We start from the raw sequence: 21,544 nt of genomic DNA on the forward strand, positions 1-21,544 counted from the left end.
CCTGTTCCTTCTTGATGGCCTTTGGACCACACCCACCCACCTGCCACCCTCTCAGGGATGCCTCTTCAGGGAGCTAAGGTGTTACACCCAATTCTAATGTGTGGTTTCCCCCTCATACCACCAAGCAATTCCCTGAGACAACTGTACCCTGAGCTTCTGACTTACCAGTTCTACATCTGAAGTTTCCTCCTTGGGTTCCATTAACCTGCTAGAGCGGCTCACAAACTCAGAGAAACACTGTACTTATAAGAGCCTCAGTTTATTATGAAAGGACGGAACTCAGGACCAGCGGATAGAAGAGATGCACGGGGTGAGCCATGGGTATGGGATGAGGAGCTTCTGCAGCCTCTGAGTGAGCCATTCTCCCAGGATCTCCACGTGTCTACCAACGTAGAAGCTCTCCGAACCCTGTCCTTTTGGAGTTTTATGGAGGCTTCATTATGTAGGCATGAATGATTAAATCATCGACGACTGGCAACTGATTCAAACTCCAGCCCCTCTCCCCTCCACAGAGGAAGCTGGGACTGCACGTTCCAAGCCTCTAGTCACAGGGCTGGCTCCCCTGTCAACTGGTCCCCTCCCTCAGGTACTTTCCAAAAGCCACCTCATTAACATAACAAAAGACACCTTCCTGGCTCTCGAGAAATTCCAAAGGTTTTATGAGCTCTGTGCCAGGAATGGGATGAAGACCAAATACATACTCATCATATAATACAGTATCCCAGCCTGTCCAACCTGGGCCAGTACCCCCACTGTAACTCCCCTTTGGAGCACTTCACATCCCTGGACTACCGGTTCCTCACCGCCCCTCCAGACAACTCTCTTCCCTCTCTACTAAAACTCCCCAGCTTTCAATCTCTTGTCATCAGACCATCATTCACTACCCCATCTCCGCTGCTGTCAACCAGCAACCCCCGTATCACTCCCCTTCATTTCTTGATGATTTTAGCTCCCAGGCCACAGTCCCTCCCTCCTACACGACTCCTGTCTTGAGTCTCAATCACTTCAATACACACATGGATGATCCTCCCCCCATCCCCAGGTGCTCATACTTCTTCCTCCCCTCAACCCTCTATCATAACCTGTCATTTATTTGTAACTCCAACCTATCCATAGTCTTCACATCCTGCATCCCCCTCTGCAACTGACCCCCGCCCCAGCACATACTTCCAAACACCTTTTCCTGTTTCCCACAGCACTTACCACCTCCCGGCATGCCAAGGAAGGGGGAACACAAAATGTCACCCCAAAATACAACATTTTGGCATACTATTTTGAATTAAAGTTACTTTAAAAATGGCAGGTACAAGAGGAATAATTTGACTCTCCTTTGTCCCCCTGAAAGCAGGAGGTAAATCTTCCATAGAAAGGTATCCTCCTGGGACCAAGAGGGCAGAGGTCCTCCTCATCACCAGAGACAGGGAATTCAAGGCTGAGAAAGTTGTACCACCAAACCCTGTTACTTCCTCACTAATTGAGCATACTGAGCCTAAACCTGTCTCTCTAATTCTTCATGAATTTATTGTTTCTTAGTCTAAAAGGGAAAAGAGTTGCTTGCTTTAGTCACTTCCCTGAGCCTCAGATCCTCAGGGCTCCCACATGTAATTACATTTTTCTCTCGTTAATCTGTTCTGTGTACATTTAATTATTAGACCAGCCAAAGAACCAAAAAGGGAGGAGGGGGAAAGTTTTCCTCCCTTACATGATAAAACTTACTTACTTGTTATATTTTAATTTGTTGTCTGTGTCATTTGAATGTAAGCTTCGTGAAGGCAAGTTCTTGTCTGGTTACAGATATCTTCAATACATGAACAGCTCCCAGTGCAACAGACACTCAACAAATCCTTGTTGGATGAATGAATGAATGAATGAATGAATGATAACCAACATCCATTTTCCCTGCTGTACTATAAGCTCTACAAGGACGGGGCACACCCGTCTTCATCACCCCTGGAGGTACTCAGTAAATATGGCTTAAATAGGCGAGTGGAGAAACAGAGGTAGAAAGTAACATCTAGGGATCCCTGGGTGGCGCAGCGGTTTGGCGCCTGCCTTTGGCCCAGGGTGTGATCCTGGAGACCCGGGATCGAATCCCACGTCGGGCTCCCGGTGCATGGAGCCTGCTTCTCCCTCTGCCTATGTCTCTGCCTCTCTCTCTCTCTCTCTCTATCATAAATAAATAAAAATTAAAAAAAAAAAAAGTAACATCTATTCAGAATTCAGCTCCCCCCCACCCCCACTCTGCTGGCTGCCACCTTGACACAGGTAACCTATATTAAGCTATTGACTCTGATAAGCCCAAGCACACAACTTGAAGCCCCTGGACACAGAGACAGGAGAACATGCAGTGGTTTCTGCTTCTGCCGTGCAAACGTGATCCTATAGATAAGGGGACACTGGTATTACCTGTTACCAATAACAGCTCCAGAGACCACTTGAAATTTTTCATTCTAAAAACAGGTGACCTAGAAGACCCTCAACCATGAACTTCTTCCAGCAAAACACACATGACAAGACCCCATCCAGGCTTCAGATCATCATTCCAGCCTGTGACTTCCTCTTCAAGCTGCACTCACCATTCACCAGGTTAGTTTAACCATCAATGAGCAAGACATTTGCTCCAGGGAAAGACACACATATGTAAACCAAACAATGTTTATAATAAGATGCATGGAGAGCACCAAATTTCACTACTTTAGATTCAGTCCAACCGCTTCCCTAGGATGAAGGGGCTTGAAACCCTCAACTGCTACAGGAGATAAAGTGCTGTTTGACTGGAAAACCAGTCCTGAAAACCACATCACTAAGGCACCTTCCCACCTGTCCACTTAGGTTCCTAAGGGGCAAGTCCTGTTACAGCCAGGAGCACCCCAGCTACAACAATGCAGCTAGAACACTAGAAGGAAAAGGAAAGGGAAAGGGAAAAGGAAAAGGAAAAGGAAAAGTGGGTACTCATGCATCTTTGAGGCAAACAATGCAGGCAACCACCTAAAGTGTGAACCAGTGACAAATATGAGAGATTCTGAGTCATCGCCAAGAAGAGGGTGAGCAACGTGGGCTTTGGAGAGCTTACCAGCCCTGCTCCTGTCAAGATTAATAACTATATAACTGATCAGACACAGACCCAGGGACTAACAAGTTTACTTTTCAAAGATTTATTTTTTTTTTATTTTTATTTTTTAAATTTTCTTTTTTTATTTTTATCTTTATTTATTTATTTATTTATGATAGTCACAGAGAGAGAGAGAGAGAGACAGAGACACAGGCAGAGGGAGAAGCAGGCTCCATGCACCGGGAGCCCGACGTGGGATTCGATCCCGGGTCTCCGGGATCGCGCCCTGGGCCAAAGGCAGGCGCCAAACCGCTGCGCCACCATTGCATGATCTGGAAAATGTCTCAGTAGATATGATCACAATGTACAGTTCAACGAGACTGAAGAATCCTGTCGTTCTGAGAGCCTCTACTGAAACCTGAGGGAAAGGACCCGGGCAAAGCTGGGCGGTGGAAGGATGAGGAAGGAAAAACTAGAGAACGGCTCAGGAGATCCCGGGCGGAAGAAATCTGTGGACCGTTCAGACAGACGTGCGAATAGCCGTGTGTGCCCATCAGAGCAAATCCCTGCTATGAACCCTTCCCTTTTAAAGGTGTACTGACAGAACTTCCCTGAGGCACGTCTTTCTAAGTGAAAGATCAGACTGCAAGTTGCTCTTCTGAAACAAGCATCGTTTTTCTCATGGAACCGCGCAAGTCCTACGGAGCGTGGACCTCAGAGCCAGACAACACGGAGATCGGCTGCCAGCCCGTGTCCCGGAGGTATCAGCCAAGCCAAGAACTGACGCTCTCTGAACACCCGTTTCCTCAACCGTAAGTCATAAAGCTTACATGAAATAATATATATCAGTAATCAATGAAATAATACGTGTCAATAATCAATACATTCAGTTCCCTTGCCCTGGCCAAACTCACTCTTCTACAGAAGCAGAGGAAGACACCATAACGCCGGTCTGGCATGACCCTATGTCTGTCCAGCACATACCATTCTGCGACCGCAGTGAGGAGGGTCCCACCTCATCCCAGAACGGGCAGGTGGCTGAGAAATGATCAGCCAGTACCGAGATACCACCATTGCTCCCGGCAAGAGGGTTTTCTGCCAGAAGATAAAGTAGCCTTCTCTTCCCTACACACATTCTCCAGAAATTTCTACCAAGTACATCCAGAAACCAGTGCCAATACTATAGCGGTTGCGAGGATACGGATTTGGCCCGAGGCCACTGTCCTCACTCATGGACAGTCACGTGACAGAGAGTTCGCCAGGCAAAAGCAAACAACTGATGGATGTAGCCTCCCAGAGGAAGATGCGTGCCATCTTCACCTTCCTTCATGACATTTCCAGGGTTGCGCCAATTTCACCAAATGCCTGAGAGGCGGCTGTCTGAAGCTGCATCAATTTTCCTGAAGATAACCTCTTCAGGCACCCACTCAAGCTCTCCCCTTGAGAAAGAGGCCCCCAGAGGCTACAGTGTGACCTGACCTGGGTGATACCCCTTTCTCAGTATACTCTACTTAATTATTTAAGGAATGAGACATTGTTTCCTTTATGGGCAATGTTTTCAGAACATTTAAAATTCATGGGAGAAGCCAAGGAGTGGTTTTTTTTTAGCTTCCTCCCTTAAAGCAAGTGATATGGCTTTCAATCAGACTGTGGGATTCCAATTCCAGTTTTCCAGAATATTCCAACCTTGGTGAGGCATGCCTGCTTTTAGAAAAAAAGATTGAGAGTAGAAAACAAAACATTAAAAAAAAAAAAGAGGAAGCTCTGACAAAGCTAAACTCGATTAATCATCACTTTTGTCTCATGGGAGCCACTTTTAAATTTAGCAGATCTGATTCTGTTGGTGCCAAAGTAAGGTAGGAGCCCCAGCCATCCCTTGGAACGCATTGGGTGCGGGGGCATACGAGGCCCCCCTAAGAGAGAAAACTGTGTTCAACCCACGAGCCACCCAACTCCACATGGTAGAAGGGAACCCAGTGCCACAGACCCATAGACCATGCAGGTGGGGGACAGATGGCCCATGAGGCAGGCTCACCACCCCGAATGACATGCAGGGAGGACCTAACACCATAAGGAACATACTTTGGCAACACCATAAGGAACATACTTCTCACATCACAGAGGAGTCAGTCGAGGCCCTGCAGCAGACAGAGGGCCCACTCTCCAAGGTGATATTTAATTCTCAGTCTCGGCAAAGCCAGGCAGGTTTTCCAGGGCCCCTGCAGCCCAGAGCCACACACCTGAGTATCTGGAGGGTTCCATTTCCTCAGCAAAGCTCAGCCTATGAGATGCTCTCCCCAAGGACAGAGAAAACCCAGCAATACCCCAAGTTGTTTACTCCTCAGAACAAGAAGATCTGGACAGAGTTCCTGCTGGCCTCACCGGGGGGGCCCCCCTTCTGTCACTTGACACCTGTGCATATCCCACCTGGGACAGGTGCTTGCAAGTTCCCTCAGGTACCAACAGAGCCAAAACCAGGCTCCCTATGCCTCCTTCTCCCTAACTCTGGTTCCAGCAGTTGAGTCCACACAGAGTGAGCCCAACATCAAATAGCTGGTCATGTGAATGGAAACCGCTCTCTCTTCTCCCCACACCCTCACCTCCTGGGCCCGGCTTTTCCTCTCCAGCTAAATGCACCCCAAGTATTTTCAACAGTGGTTCTAATCTCTTTCAGGTTAAAGACCCTTTTGAAAATCTGATAAAAACTATGGATATTGCCCCCAGAAAAGCATATGCACAGGATTCTCTGTGCAGTTTGGGGGAGGCGTGTTCACAGACCCTTGAACTGCTCGGAGAAGCCACTCCTTAAGACACCCTCCTTCAAACCATCCTCATGGAGTTGCTGGGGGTGGGGAGGCGCCTGGCTGGCTCAGTGGGTGGAGCATGTGACTCTTGATCTCAGGGTTGTGAGTTTGAGCCCCATGTTGGAGGTAGAGATTACTTAAATAAATAAACAGTAAAATATAAAAACAAAACTGGAAACGTCCCTCACAGAACGTGTCCAGGTCCCTCCCGCCCTGATGGTCCCTCCTCCAGACAGCCTTCCACACACCTCAATTTGGATGGATTCTGTGCCAGAATCAAATATTCTAGCTGCACAGCAAAGCAGACCCATCGCCTCCTTTATTTTATTACAGCTATCACATGCTTCAATGAAGGTCTTCCAAGTTTCTGGTGGCATTTGGGATGGACACATCACCAGGGCTGACTCACAGAGCTCACCTGCAACTGGGAGGCCCTGAGTCTCACATACTTGGAGAGATGTGCTCCATCACCACACCCCAAGACATGAACGTTCCCCACCTCTTCTCGGGAGAGCCGAGAGACCACACCTTCCTGGCCGCTGGGCTTCACCTGGGCTCCAGGTTCTTCCCTGCCCTGTCCACGCCTCCAGGGACTCGCTGAAATCTGTGCTTAGATCCGCAGGCACCAGCAGCCCAACCAGGTGTTCCCTTCACCTTCACGCCTTCCCTGAAACCAGGCGGGTCCTGAGGCCTGCAGGGCCTGCCACATACGCAGCCCTACCCTCTCAGCTCCCATGAAGGGAGAACACAGGGGAGACAGGGTGATGGGGTGCCTGTGGCACCAGGAGGTAGTTCTCACCGCACCCTTGGAGGCTAGGCCATCCCAGCCAGCTGCCTTCCACCCGTGTTCACCAGCCTCCAAGTCCGTTCCTGCCACGACTCAGGGGCTTCAGCTCCAGGCCCAGCTTCGCTCTCTGCCTACCTCCTGTCACTGTCGCCATGCACCTGGACAACTCCCAGTGCCCTGGACTCAGTCCTCGTCCTCTGCTGCAATGCCTTCTACCCTGCACCCCTTCAGTGGCGCTCTCCCACGGCCATCCACGGAATCCTTCAACTCCAAGAAAGCACTCCCTCCAATGTGACTCTCCAGTCCCTGGCTGCCCGCCCACCCCCATGGCCCATCCTTCCAGCTCCCTTGCTGATGGATGGCCCACCTCAGACACCTCCACTCGCTCTCCACCAGCCACTTCTTGGCTTCCCTCTCTTCCTCCACGGACCCTACCCAATCCCCTGGGTCTGTCACTGCTTCCCACTCTGCGTGAACACCCTACCTCCCCAGCCTGGCAAACCCCCAACCTGGGGCCCCTGCCATCCATCCCCTCCAGACCCACACCCAAGCCACTAGGTGACACCACAAAGGTGGGTGGACAAGTTTCATTTAAATTCATGTTCTCTGACCTCAAACTGTCACTCTGCAGTGGCCCACAAGCTTAGGGTTCTCTAGAAGGCTTGCCACCCACTCCCAGAGGATCCACTCCTTCTCCTCAAGCTTCCCACACCCCTCCCTCCACCCTGCTCTCAGCTCACGACCCTGCTCCTGCCCCATACTTTGTGGGGACAACAGCAGCCGCGACCCGAGCTCATGCATCTTCCACCACATCCAAACCTGCCTATGTCTGCCCCTATGGTGGCCTCCTTCCCATGACAGGGTGTCTCCCCCAACAAGGGACAGCCCTTCCCCTGGTGTTGAACCCCACCTCTGCCATCTCCTCGGTCACTTGCCTTCTCTCAGGCAGCATCCCTGTCAGCATCCACCTGTGCTGGGCTCCTCCTCTCTTAAACACATCTTCCTTTCTCCAGCAGCTTCTCGTGTCCTTGTCCTACTCCCTGCTTCCTCCCCACTTCCCAGCCTCCCTTCCTGACCAACCAGGTGGCTCCTGGCTCCACCTACCACTGACCCAGTTCCTAGCCAGAGGTCAGAGGTCACTTCCCAGCAGAGCAACAGTGGACACCCAAGCCCTCCACCTAAGACACTTCATCAACCATCCTGATGCCACCAGCCCGGTTCCTCCTCCCTCCCCACTACTGCTCCCCTGTCTTCTTGGCTGGCTCCCCTCTTCTTGGCTGGCTCCCATCCTGTACCACCATGGAGGTGGAGATGTGTGGGATTCCAGGCTCCACCCCCAGCCCTGTCCTCCTCTGCCTACCCTCTCTTCGTCATGACCCTGCCCTATCCTGACTTCTGCTGAGCCCTACACACAGAGTTAATTGCTTTCTTCCCCACTCCACTCATTGCCTCAAGCTTGACATGTGGATTCTTCTTGACCTTGACTCCCCACCCTCGCTCCTGACCTGCTCCTCCTCCAGGCTTTCCCAAATCGATTGGGTGCTTAAACCAGACACCAAAGGAGTCCTCCTGCTTCCTCCCTCTCCCTCATCCCTTACCCTACATCTGGTCCCGTGGAAAGTCCTGGCAAAGCCATCTCCAAGCTCCATGGAATCTGCCCGCTCCACTCCCTCTCCTCCACTCCTGTGACCTTCTGGGCCTCAGACACCATCCTCTGTCATCTAGAGCCCAGGAGCCTCACACCTGCTCCATTTCTTGCCCCCTTCCTATCCAGTCTCTACGGAGCCCAGGGTAATCTTCCCAAAACTTCAGGAGGACTGTGTCACATCCCTGGAAAAACCATTCCATCCCACTGATGGCAACTCCTCACACTCCCGGCAGCTTCTGTCCACTCTGAACACCTGCCCTTCCCTCCACCGGGAATGCTCTGTTCCCGTTCGTCACATAAGGCAGCAGCTTAAATGTCACGTCTTCAGAGAGGCACCTCCTCTGAGCCACGCATTCTAGAGTCCGCCTCAGCGCTTGCATCATCCCCATGGAGCATGACCTGCAGGTCATTTTGTGAAGCTACTGGCAACTGGATGTCGCGAGGGGACGCATGGCATCTGTCTTCTTCACTAAAATGTAAATGCCACAGTAAGAGGGAGGTGTCTGGTTTACTCACTATCAATCACACGTTGAAACGATGATATTTGGGATATGCTGGCTTAAAACACATTAAAACTTATTTCACCTGTTTCTTTTTTGCTTTTTCAATGTGGACCTTAGAACACGAAAAATCCCATATGTGGCAGTGATATTTCTACTGGGCTGCACTGGTCTGGTTGGCAAGGAAGCGGGGAGACGCAGATTATGACATGTTGGACAGAACACTGCATTATAATGAAATGTATTATGTGATAAATGATACACAGGGGCACAGGCCAAGTACTCAGGGTACCCAGAAGACAGGCAGGTCGGGCTAGGTTACAGCAGGCTTGAAATGCCAAACTGATGAGGCTGAAGTCACAGAACATTGCTACTAAGCTGGATGCCTCGCAAGTAGCTTATGTCAACTGTTCAGTACGTGTGCACACGTGAAGACCAACACTGGGATGAGAGAGGACATGTTTCAACATGGTCGGAGAACAAGTATCCCAACACCCGTGCCAACTCTAGTGGGTTCTCAGGCCTTTGTGAATGAACACACAGTCTAGGTATTCTCGTCTGCACAAGATTCAATGCTCCCATCTCCTCCTCTCCCCCACTTAAAGAATTAGACTCATCCAAAGAGACAGGGTTTCTCTGACAACCTCGACTTTGGGCCCCGGGGAGACTCCCTGAGCAGGGCTGACTGGGGAGTGAAGTGCAGCAGCAACCAGCCACCTGGTAAGCCAGGCGGGGGCGGGGAGCACCAATGAGCTGCCACCACCACCCTGCCTCTGCCCTCAGGCGTCGCGCTCACCCTCCAGGTCAGCACATTAATGTCCATCCCTCCCAGAGATTATCTGCTCCCGTGGAGCAAGGAAATCCACTTCTCACAGAGGTTAATAAACTTACAGATCTCATTACTCAAAGGGGTCATGCTGGCAAGAATTTTAATGTATTTTTTAGAAAGGGTCTGGAAGAATTATCAAAAACAGAACAATGACTGGCTGCCCGTAGGAGTGAGGGCAGAAAGGTGACTGAGCAGGCTCCCCCTCCTCCCACACAGCGTACCTCCCTCTGCTGTGGACGGCAGGACACTCAGAGCCCAGCCAGGGCAGCCGGCTCTGAATGCCCCCCACCTGGGTCTGGGACCACTTGCCTCTGCTCCTGCTCCCCAGTCACTTGGTGAGTTTTTAGCTGTGGCGACTGGCACCTTCAGACTCCAACTGGGCCCCCAAGGTCACTCACAAGTGTGTGTCTGCCCCCAGCTAACTCCCTGCCCCGACCTCTACAACCAGATGCACCAAACCATTTATTTCTTCCTGATATACCTCTGGTCCTCAGAGCAGTTCTTTAGCTCACACTGAGAAGGAAAAGCCACCTTATCCAGCTCCTCATTCCCCTTCCCGCCACAGCCTCAGAAAGCCTCTATTCCTGCAACTCACCTTCTTGGAGGACAACTCCCCGGGCCCCTCTGGAGGCTTCCTCCTCCCCTGAGGCTCTTGCTCCAGTTCCCTCCAGCCTCCAGCTCACTGCCTCTCACCTTCTCTGGTAATCTTCAATCTCTTTTCTTTGCCCTCAGTTCCCAACATGCTCAACTTACGAGACAAAGTCAGACCCTGATTGACTCACAAGCTCCCCTTCGTCTTCAGCCAGTGTGTTACTCCTCCCCATATACCCCCTTCCTTGAAAGGCCTAAAATGGACTGGAGCCTTACACCGAGCTCCCCTTAAAATCCACCCATCCAGGGATCCCTGGGTGGCGCAGTGGTTTGGCCCCTGTCTTTGGCCCGGGGCGCGATCCTGGAGACCCGGGATCGAATCCCACATCGGGCTCCCGGTGCATGGAGCCTGCTTCTCCCTCTGCCTGTGTCTGCCTCTCTCTCTCTCTCTCTCTCTCTCTCTCTCTGTGACTATCATAAAAAAAAAAAAAAAAAATCCACCCATCCATGCCCTGACACCCCCCCCCCCACAAACACACACACACTGCGGTACTTGGGTCCTCACCTTTCTCCAAGCTTTCTAAGGCTTTGATCCCAAGAGCAGCCACCCAGCTCAACTCCTCTCCTCTGGCTCCCGAGACACCTTTCACCTCTGCTCTCCTCAGACTCTTCTGGCCTCTGTCCCATCCACAGGCTTCTTCTCAATTCCTTCAACTGCCACCCTTATCCAGAGCTGCACTGTCATCTTCCAGGCCTGTCCTCTCCATGGGAGACCAAATCCAAAGGTGATGGCTCCTAAACCCATACTTCTGGTTCCATCCTGACTGCTGAGTGCCAGAGCCGAATTCCTACTAACAGAGGCCACCCCATGGAAGACATGGGGTGGACATTCAGCATATTCACCTAAAACTAAGCTCTCACAATTGTCTCCCCAAAAACTGCACCTCCCTTGTAATCCCAACCTCATCCCATGGCATCAGTCACACAGCTGAGAAACATCTGAACTGTTGGCAACCCAGGTTCTTCCTTGGTCTCATCCCAGCAGTCAAGAGCTGTGCGTCCACTGACCACATGACTTGTACAGTGCATCTGAAGAACAGGGGTTTTGCTCCCAAACAGACTCAAGCTGTATTCCCAAACTCTGCCTTCCTGAGGGAATCCAAACGTATCCCTGAATCTCTCCAGGCCAGTCTCCCAACCAAGAAAGTGGGTGCTGTGAGAGTCAGTGTGATATTGTACAGACACAGTAACTCCAACCTGCTAACGCCTAATGAAGTGATAGTTTCTTTGTGGCTCAATTTAGTGATGCTATAGGAAAGACTCCCCAGCCCTCCTGGTGGGGTGGGAGGCACCAGCGAGGTGCCTTTTATATATCATCCGTTTTCTTGTATTTCGAGGATTCCTGGAGACCACGTCGGATCCCTTACTGAACAGGGCGAGGTTTAGACCTGTGCCATGTCTTCTCCCCTCCACCCCTCTGCTCCCAGCATGGTCCATTAACTCTCCACGCTGCCCCCTTTGCTACTGCCTCCAGAATAACCATCTGGCTCCAAGTATTACTCTCGTCCTTAGGCCTGAAAGTGCTCTCTCATAGTCTACAGACTGGAGTCCAAATTCCCTGGTATACAGCACCCCATCTTTTCCTGCTCCCCGAGCTCACTGCCTAGCACTGCCTCCTCCAGGCCTCTTTCTTTGGTACCAGGACCAACTGCTCCCCTCACCGTGGCCTCACCTCTGGCAGGCTCCCAGCCACCCACAGGATTGAGTCCCAGCACCGAGGCACAGAGGCTATATTTTTCCCACCTTCTGTGCTCCTGAGCTGTCCATAACCTTCACACTCTCCCTCACCTCCCTGCCCACTAGATAGCTAAGGTACATCAAAACATGCGTTTCCTCGACTCCTCATGATGACCCTATGATGTCAGTACTGTTATCATTCACATTTCACAGATGAGGAAACTGAAGTTCAAAGGAGGTCAGTGTCTTGCTCCAGGTCATACAGCCAGGTGCACGGGAAGCCAGGACTGAGTCCAGGGTCTCTGGGCTCAACCTCCATGCTTCACCACTTCCCATGGGCATGGGCAGCTCTAAATATCTTCCACCCACCCCATCCAAACTCTTCCTCATCTGCCCGGGAAACTCCTGCCCATCCTTCAAGACCCAGTTAAAAGGTCACCTCCTTCAAGAAGCCTCCTCACACCTCTTGCAGAAAGAAGCACTTTATCCTTGTTCATATTTCAACAACAGCGTTTCTCTCACTGCCCTCTTGACCTCCCACCCTCCTTTTCCCTCAGGAGGGCAGGGATCCTGTTATATAACCTGTCTTCCTGGTGCCTAGCCCAGAGATGGCACTCAATGGCTCGGTGGTGGTCACTGGTCAGATGCTCAAGAAAGGTACAAGAACTGATGAAGCGATTGGGGTGATGAGAAAGGAGTTCAGACCCCTAGGAACGGGTGAGGGCCGTGAAATGAATGTGAGGTCCTGAAACCTACTGATGCACAGTCCACAAAGTCCCTGGCCCCATATTCCCCAAGTGAATCCATTAGGCAATGTCTGTCTGATGTCCACCTTCACCCACTGGACTTTAAGCCTCGTTCGTGGGGCCCCAGACTTTTATCACTGTGTTTCTGGCACCCAAACCAGCGCTGGACACACAGCAGATGGTCTCTCGCATTTCTTGAATGAATGAGTGAATAAATAGATCAAAAATCGAGTGAATGAAGGGTTCTCTGACCAGCAACATAAATTCTTAGTCTGATGCCCAGATCGGGGAGAAATCTCTACTAATACCTCCCTGTGTCAACAACAGGTTGGGACAGAAGACTGGTCTTGTTGACAAACGTGGGTCAGTCGGCTCTCCTCACCTTCCACATCTGGCCAGTGACCGTCCACCCACATCACCTGACAGGTTTTGTGGTGTGAGCAAGGCTTCATATTGTCAGGGTTGTCTGATGACAGGGAACTGACTCTGGTGCTGCTCAGGAGTGGCAGCAAGCAGCAGAGGACCAAGGCAGGGGTAGGGGTGGGGTACCCGAGAGGATCCAAGACAAGGGAATGGAACATCCCTGACAGCATATTCCAGAAGGTCCTTCAGGGGTCTCCCTCCAAACCCCACCCAAAGCAGAGAGGATGGTGATGACAATGACAATGGTGATAAACCTGGCCACCATTCACACATTACTTCTGTGCCAGGCATTGTGCTAAACACTTTACACACATTCCCTGCTCAGTTACCTCACTGTGTATTTAACAGATGAAGACAGTGAAGTCAGAGAGAAAAGGACTGCTTCAAGCTCACACAGCTGAGGGGGCTGGGTTCAACTGTACTTAACCATCCTCCTCCATCCACGTCCGTAAACTGGCCACCAGGTGAGACGGCCAGTTCTACCTCTAGTCTCTAGGGGCGTCAGACAGTTCTTCCTCAATCTGCACGAGCGAAATAGGCAAGGAAGCTGGCTCTGCTAGAGCTCCTCTTCCAGCCCCTTGGAGCCTCCCAGATCAGGCTCCATTCCTTTTCCCCATGAGGACCTTCTGGTCCCCTCCTCCCCCAAGGCAACAGAAGTCAAAGCAACTCTCCTTCTCTCCATATATCTGAACAACTCCACTAAAAGCTTTCCCAATTAAAGATCCCAGAAGGAATCCGATACCCAGGCAGCAGGATCTGGGATATTCCTCACTAATTGGGCCCCTGTGGACACCCCCAGCCCAATAATCCACAGATGAGAGCTCCCCCCCAGAGCCAGAGGACAAAGAGCCTCTGCTGCCCTTACTTGTGACCTCCCTGGGGCAAGGTCAAGAGAAAGGGGTCTGCAAGAGCCGCTCCCTTAGCTGGGATCCAGCTTCCATTCGGCTGGGAGACACCTGCACACTGCACACCTCTCAGGCTAACCGCTTTGGCTGGTGGCGATGCCACAGTCCCCAGTTCCCCAGAGGAATAATAATATGACTATCAACCAGGCTTGTGAATAAAAATGTTTTTTTTTTCCTTAAATCTCTCGAATCGTTGACAAATGTCTAAATGTGTTCCCCACAAGCATATTTTTATTCTAACAAGCTAATTTGAAATATAATTTAAATAAATTCTACCAGAATGATACCATATGACTAACAGCACCCGGTGGCAGAACTACTGGAGACTTCATCGTAGTTTAGCAGAGGCTCCCAACCCGGTGCTTCCCACACAAGCACACCCCACTAGGAAACTGGCTCATGACACCAGTGTTCACCTCCTGGCCCATAAGCACTGTACAATATCTAGAAATGCAGACACACTGGGGAAAAAAACAGTCTAACTCTCAAGATCTATAAGGTCAGGATTTGGCATCTGAGATTTCTGATAAAATGCTTTCTCGTCTATCGTAAGCCAGTTTCTGGACTGCTGTTCACCTTTTTTACACTGTTATAAAAATTATTGAAGTACAATTGACATACAATGTTATATTAGTTTTGTGTTCACTGCTTTTTTGGAGAAATGTAAAGTTTTTCAAGTGCTTCGCATCCCCACTCCATGTACCAAAGGTAGATTTTTCCAAAGATTTTAGATGCCTATGCTGGCAGAGGTGACATGTCACAGGATTTATCCAGGTTTTGTGTGTGTGCGTTTTAATTGCCTCATAACTAAGGCAGGGAATACAATGTCCTTCCCATATATACGTCCTTGCCAACCCTCTTGCCAAGGCGATTCTCTGAAGGAGGGGCTATGGTACCCACCAGACAAAGGGCTTTGAAGCAGAAAGGGCACTCAGGGGTGGGCATGGGTGCTTTCTGCTTGCAGAGAACATTCTTGTCCTGGTCTGAAAGGAGAATCACTCTGCCCCGATATTTCCAAACGAGGAGAAACAATCTGAGCAGCTGGGTCCTAGTCCACCAACCACCCTTAGCAACAGTGATGAATCCTTGATGTTCCTACCAAGATTCACTAAGAAGCAGTGACTCACCCAAAATTACACAGTTGCCACAAATTACCCAATGTTAATTGTGATCCTGGTTTCTCTACCATTTCTTTCCTTCGGTAATTCATTTAGAGCAACCAATTGCTTTAAGGAATTGTCAAAATGTCTTTTTTCCCCCCAAATACCCTGCCTTATTCTAGAGGGGATTCAAGCAAGCTTTCAAAGATGCATAAAATTTAGCAAAATGAAGAATCAGAAGTAGGTGTGGATTTAAATACTGATGTGTATTTATAGTTACTGGCATGAAAAGATGTCCACTCAAGGTATTTTAAGTTACAAAACTTACATTTCAAAACAGATGTAGGGTATGATTCCATTTTGTTAAAAATACATTTGTTCCAGGTAGACCTACATCTAGACACCGGGACATACATAGACAAGAAGTCTGCAGACAGACACTTGATTACTGAGGGAGGTCATCCCTGAGACATGGGATGACAAGTAATTTTCACTTCCTTCTCTATGCTGCTATGTTTTTGTATGAACATGTAGCATTTTTATAATTAGAAAAAAGCAAAGCTATTTTCATTTTGTTTAAAAAAAATAAGTGGTAGATGAGCAAGAGAAAAGGCGAACAAGGGAGGGCTGTAAGATGGAGCAAAGAATAAAGGTGATGGATGAGGTCTGATAAATTTTGCTAAGACTGAACACATATTTAACTCTAAGTTCCCCAGGAGCCACTGCAGAAAAGAAAGCTAGTGATTTACACAAATCACAACACCCACTTGACAAAAACAAACCACCTGCTCTGCTCTGAGTTTTCCTCTAAAGGACCGTGTAGGAGCAGCAAATGTGCCCTTGACCCCATCAGAAAACTCTCAAGGGCGAGGGGTTTCGGTGCTGTAGCCTACAAGAATGATGGCCTCTCCCCAAAGTGAAAGTCAACCCAAAGAGTCTTCACTCATTCCCATTCATTCATTCATTCATTCATTCCATACATATCTATTCAGTGCCTACCCCATTCCAAATACTATGGTGGGTTTTTTTTTTTTTTTCCAACTCTTGCACAAAGGGAGATGCTAAGGCTGCCTACATAATGAGGGTGATCCTAAATGCTAACAGCCCCCTGGCACTCCCTATAGCATACCAGGGCATCTGTCCTAAGTGCCCCAAATAGGCCGGCACTGCCTCTAACATTTTTGAAGGGCAACATTTTGTTTCAACTCATACTAAAACTGGAACTTCTATATGTGGCTTATCTCTGATTCTAAAACACAAACTCTGTAAAGGCAGGAGTGACCTAGAAGGTCTGCTCATCCTGTGTTCCCAAAAGACCCTCCAAATGCCTTAGAGATGAACAGATCGAAGGAACCTTAGGAAGTGAAGTTTAGAAAACCCAAGGCAGGACCCAGAAAGACAAGTTCCCTCAAGGCATCTGAGAAATGTTACCTGTTTTAGTCAACATGAACCCCAGAGCAAAGTCCTTTGCAGGAGGAATGGAAAGTTAGAGAGGAAGTAATGAACAGCAAGAGAAAGCTAACCAGTCTAGATTACCGAAAGAATGCCCTGGGTGTCAGATAACTTCAACTGTGCCCACCACACCCTGCAACGTAATCTTGGCTGGACAAAATCAAGGGGTGTAAACCGAAGCCAAGCAGAACTACAGTAGATCTTGTTTGTAAACACTGACAAAATCAGCTAAAAGTCACAACAGCAGGCAAGCCGGCTTTTGTTACCTTTTGCAGGCGGGTAAAAAGATAATTTACAACCCCAGTACTCGGATGACAGCTGACAGCTTGAGAATTAACCCAAGTCCTACTAAAAGCTAAGTGGCTTGCTTTAGCGTTAAAAGAAAATTGCATCCAAATGTGATTTCTTTCTCTCTTGGCCCTTGCAACCCTCAATTAAGCAAGCTATATAAAAGGTAATCCAAAAATTATCACAACTTCCAGGCCGGCATCCAAGCAAGGCCACCCACCACAGTCAAGCATTAACTCAATCAAAAAATACTGGGGGCCTATTTGGTGCCTGTCACTGTGCTAAGTGTTGAGAAACACTGGAGAAAGAGGTAAGACCCTATCTTTGTGGGATGCTATTGGGGAAGACGGATTATAATTAAGTAAACAAAGCCCAAATGATTACATGTGTGCTGCAGTGAGCAACTGTAGAAAAAAAGCTGTGGCTATGCTAGCAAGTAAAGGTGGGGGTCAGGAAAGACTCTGCAGGTGACCCTGATGCCGGAATCCAAAGCAGGAGGAAGGTATTTGCAGAGCCAAGGCAAGAGCATCCCAGGCAAAGGGAAGGGCAAGTTCAAAGATCCTCAGGCAGAACAAGAATAGCAATGAGGCTCACGTAGCAGAAGGCAGTGAGGGATGGCCGGAGTGACAAGGGAAGTTGGGAGATGAGGTATAGGCCAGCCCCTGGTGCTGATGGGTGTTCAAGGAAGAGGATGATATGATTCTGATCTGCAATTTTGAAAGCCAGGCACTCGGGCTCCCGGGTAGGGAATGGACTGGAGATACCCAGGGCAGAAGCTGAGGATGTTGGTCCAGGAAGGAGGTAAGGGTGGCCAGGACCAGAGTGGGACCCAAGATCCTCAGGACACATGGACACCTAGAGGTAGAACCCTAGGACAGCCTGGACATGGAGGGTGAGGAAGAGGAGAAGCAAGGACCACTCCTAGCAAGAGGGTGGGTAGTGGGGCCACTGACTGGGACAGAGAAGACGGAGGGAAGGGAAGAGCTGGAAGGGTTATCAAGAGCTCCGTTCATGAACAAGAATTGGAAGCCCCCAGAAGCGCCGTGTTGGAAATAAAACCATGGGAATCACCAGCGGGGCGGCGGGGGGGGGGGGGGGGGGGGTGGATCATATTACCTGGGAAGAGAGTGTCAACCACACGAAGGAAGCCAGTCTAGTCCCTGAGTGGCCCCATGATGCAGTGGTCAGAGGAGCAAGAGCAGGGAGACTGGAGAGGAACCATCAGGAAGGGGAGCAGAGAAGCAGGGGGAGTGTGGTAGTTAGAAGCTGGAGGGCAGTGGGAAGAGAGGGTGGCCAGTGGATAGGAACACAGCCGAGGGATTAACACAAGGACAGCCATCTGGCCCCATGCAGGTTCCCAGGGAGCTGCACTTGGGGCGGGACAGCAGAGCATGGGGGTTAACGAATGGCAGGAGAAGAGAGCCAACGGGGACAGTGGGTTTGGGGTGGATCTTCTGAGTCATCTTCAGGTGAAAAGGAGCAGAGAAGCAGCAGAGAGCCATAAAGTGACAGAAGCTAGAGCTCTGCTCTCCAATATGGCAGCCACCACCCACATGTGGCTTTTCCATTCCAATTAAATTAAAAATTCAGGTCCTTGGTCACACGAGCCACATTTCAGGTGCCCAACAGCCACTCGTGGCAGGTGGCAGCCATATGGGGCCACGCAGACACAGACGGTCTCATGGGTGAGGAAAGGTCTCCTGGACGGCACTGAGCCAAGCCCTAGTGTACACTGCTGGGAAAACCCAGGAGGTGGAAGGAGGAGAGAGAGATGGTGCCTGATGAGGTGAGAGGGGTGGGATGGATGGTCCTGGCCGGGTGACAAGACGAAGGCCTGGCCAGCCACTGAGCCAGGTGGGAAGAAAGCCACCAGGGTAGTGCAGGTGGTAGGAAGACGAGGCTTTCCTCAGTCTGTGGAGGGACCTGTTCTGTCAGCAAAGGGAGGCAGGTATACGTGAGGAGACGAGAGGTCTGAGATGTGAGAAGGTCTGCACCAGCGGCCTCTTCCTCAGGCAGAGAAAACAAACTTACTGGGGAAACCACAGGCTTAATGCAAAAACACTTCACAGAAGAGAAGCAGAAAGTGAATGTGTGAGAGAGGATAAGCATCTTAAGTGAGGAAGAAGTAAACTCAGGGGTTTTCCCCCCCCTTAAGTCTCAGCCATGTCTGCACAGTCGAGCCGTAACAGGGCTACAGGACCGCAGTGAGGATCCCTCCTGGCTGCCCTTCTGTTCTTCCCCCTCATCCTACTCAACTCTCGGGGAGGATGACATTGGTACTATTTTAGGTTGAGATGGCTCCCTCCACCCTCTGTCTCAACTGCTCATCCAGCCCCGGCTCCATCTCAATTTACAGCCATGGTTTGTATGTTCACATGAATCACAGAAGACGTGGGTACAGTGAAGCTGGCAGAAGCAGGCAGGAGTTACAAACCAGCCCTCACCTACAAGAAGGGAGTAACACACATGTACCGAGTGATGCTAAAACGACAGGAAAGCCACATTCCCTTTCAACAAGCTCCCTGAGCTACTCCTCCCTGATGCTCCACAAACAAACATTACCTTCTGACATTTTCTTCAAGCTTTTACGAGTAAACATTTTCATTTCCACAGAACTATTTGATCTCAACCACAGAGTTTCAATATTCGTTTTTGATCACGCAAGTGTGTTTGTGCTGTCTGTGCGGGGGGGGGGGGGGGGGGGCACAGAGTTAAAATTACCAGATCCCTTTGATCTTCCATCTTGAGACCTACATTAGCCAACTCCTTCCCACTGCCCCCACCTCGTACATTTTTTTAAGTATGAAATCTGAGAATCTCAAAGGTTCCCACTGCACAAAGGTTCTTCCTGCAGAGGTCACTGGAAATGTTACAGAAAACCTGCTTTCCAACCAGTGTGCCTCTGGTAAAAATCACCCATAGTTGCTCTATGTGTGAAATCTCCTGGACTGGCACCAATGTCTTAAGCCAATCTCTCGGTCCCTCTGCTCTACTCATGGAGGTGTGGAGCCCTCACACTTTCCTTCAGCGAAATTCTTCTCCACCTGCCTCTGGTTCCTTCTGACACTTGCAGACCCGACAGACAATATTCGCTGGAGAAGATGACTCCAGAAATTTATGTGGAGTGAGGTACAAGAGAGCCACTGACCATGGGAGCTAGGTCAGGCCACCAGGACAATCTCACCCCTTTCCACTCCTCCCCAACCCCATAGAGAAAAGAACGACCTCTAGACCCACCCAGCAGAAGTCTTAGGGTCAGGAGGAGGGCCATTTGAAGGCCGCTAAGCACAGCAGCAGGGGACAATTCAGGAACTCTGGTTCAGGGCCCACACCCCCACCACCCCAGGGTCCCTGTCAGGCTGGGGCTTCCCCTCTGCTGAGGCACAAATGTCCTTCTACAAACGCTCATCAGCTGCCCAACCTGGGGATAGTCACCGAACCACTTAAAGCATCAGTTTCCTCATCTGTAAAATGGGCATAATGAACTGTTCCAGGAAATCGTCACCACGTGCTCCCGGCGGGTGAGCAGGTGTAAGGAGTTAACCGTGTTAGTACAGTGGCTCCCTGACTCACAGCGCCTGCTGCTCGCGGAGACGCCAAAGAGAAATCTATCCTGCTTTTTAAATTACTTTATAGACTGGAGCATTAGTCACTTGCACAGAGTGTTTTAACTTGTCCCCTGAGCATCTTACTCCTCACCCGGCTCCTTCCAGACTCCTCACCCTCCTCCGTCTGGAAGCAGAGTCAAAGTCCACTATTCCTACGCTCGGGGCGGGGGGGGGGGGGGGGGGGCACGATTATTTGGTCTGCTTCCTTTCCAGGAAAACTTCTATTTCCATTCTGTCGTGGAGGACGACAAGCTGCTTCTCACACTCACAAACACAGGCCCCGGAGTTGGTCGCGCCCGGGGACCGCGGGAGCCCGGCCAGGGTCCCCGTCCCCGTCCCCGCCGCGCCCCGGGGGCCAGCTCGGAGGAGGGGGGCCGAAAGTCCGCGCCCAGGCCGGGCCGCCCGTGCCGGGGGCGGAGGGCGCGGGGTCGGGCCCCCCCGGGCTGGCAGGCGCCGCCCCGCGCTCGCCCCCGGCCCCGGCCCCGGCCCCGGCCCCGGCCCCCGTGCGGCGGGAGGGCGCGCGCGGAGGGCGCCGGCCCCCGAGGCTCGGAGCCGGGGCCGCCTGGCGGCCCCTCCGGCGGGCGCTGGCTCACTCACCCCATCTCGGGCGCTGCTCCGGCCGCCGCTCCGACGGGCCCCCCGGCGCTTGCTCCCAGAGCGCTCCGCAGCCGCTCCCCGCGCCGCACATGCGGCGGCCCGTGCGCGCCCGGCTCAGCCCCGGCGCCGCTCCATTGCGCGGGGTACGCGGTGCCGCCGCCGCCAGGCGCGGGCGGGCGGGGGCTGGGCGGGGGCTGGGCGGCGGGGGCTGGGCGGGGGCTGGGCGGCCGCGCTCCGGCCCCGCCCCGCCCCGCCCCGCCCCGCCCGCTCCCCGCGCCCGCTCCTTACGTAACCTCGGGGGGCCTCCGGCCGCGGCGCCCGCCCCCCGCCGCCCCTTCCCGCGGCGGGCGGTGTGGGCGCGCCCCCGCTCCTGGCCGCCGGGGGCGAGCGTCCCGCCCGCTGGACCCGAGTCGCGCTCGCAGCGGGAGGGACTTTGGGGGCCGCCCTGCGGTCGCAGATGAGGAACTGAGGCCCCGG

The 21,544-nt window shown here is 51.4% G+C and overlaps 1 protein-coding gene across 2 annotated transcripts in view; it reads right to left on the bottom strand.

Annotated features, from left to right (window-relative positions):
• Positions 1 to 21,235, bottom strand: part of HOMER2 (homer scaffold protein 2) — a 98,071-nt gene extending 76,836 nt beyond the window's left edge. For both annotated transcript variants that reach the window (XM_077873719.1, XM_077873710.1), the window contains exon 1: positions 21,068 to 21,235. In XM_077873719.1, coding sequence (XP_077729845.1) covers positions 21,068 to 21,072 — 5 coding nt within the window. In that variant the 5' untranslated portion in view covers positions 21,073 to 21,235. The remainder of the gene's footprint in view (positions 1 to 21,067) is intronic.
• Between the last annotated feature and the right edge of the window lie 309 nt (positions 21,236 to 21,544).

Source organism: Canis aureus, chromosome 2 (assembly GCF_053574225.1).
Source record: "Canis aureus isolate CA01 chromosome 2, VMU_Caureus_v.1.0, whole genome shotgun sequence".
Taxonomy (NCBI): domain Eukaryota; kingdom Metazoa; phylum Chordata; class Mammalia; order Carnivora; family Canidae; genus Canis; species Canis aureus.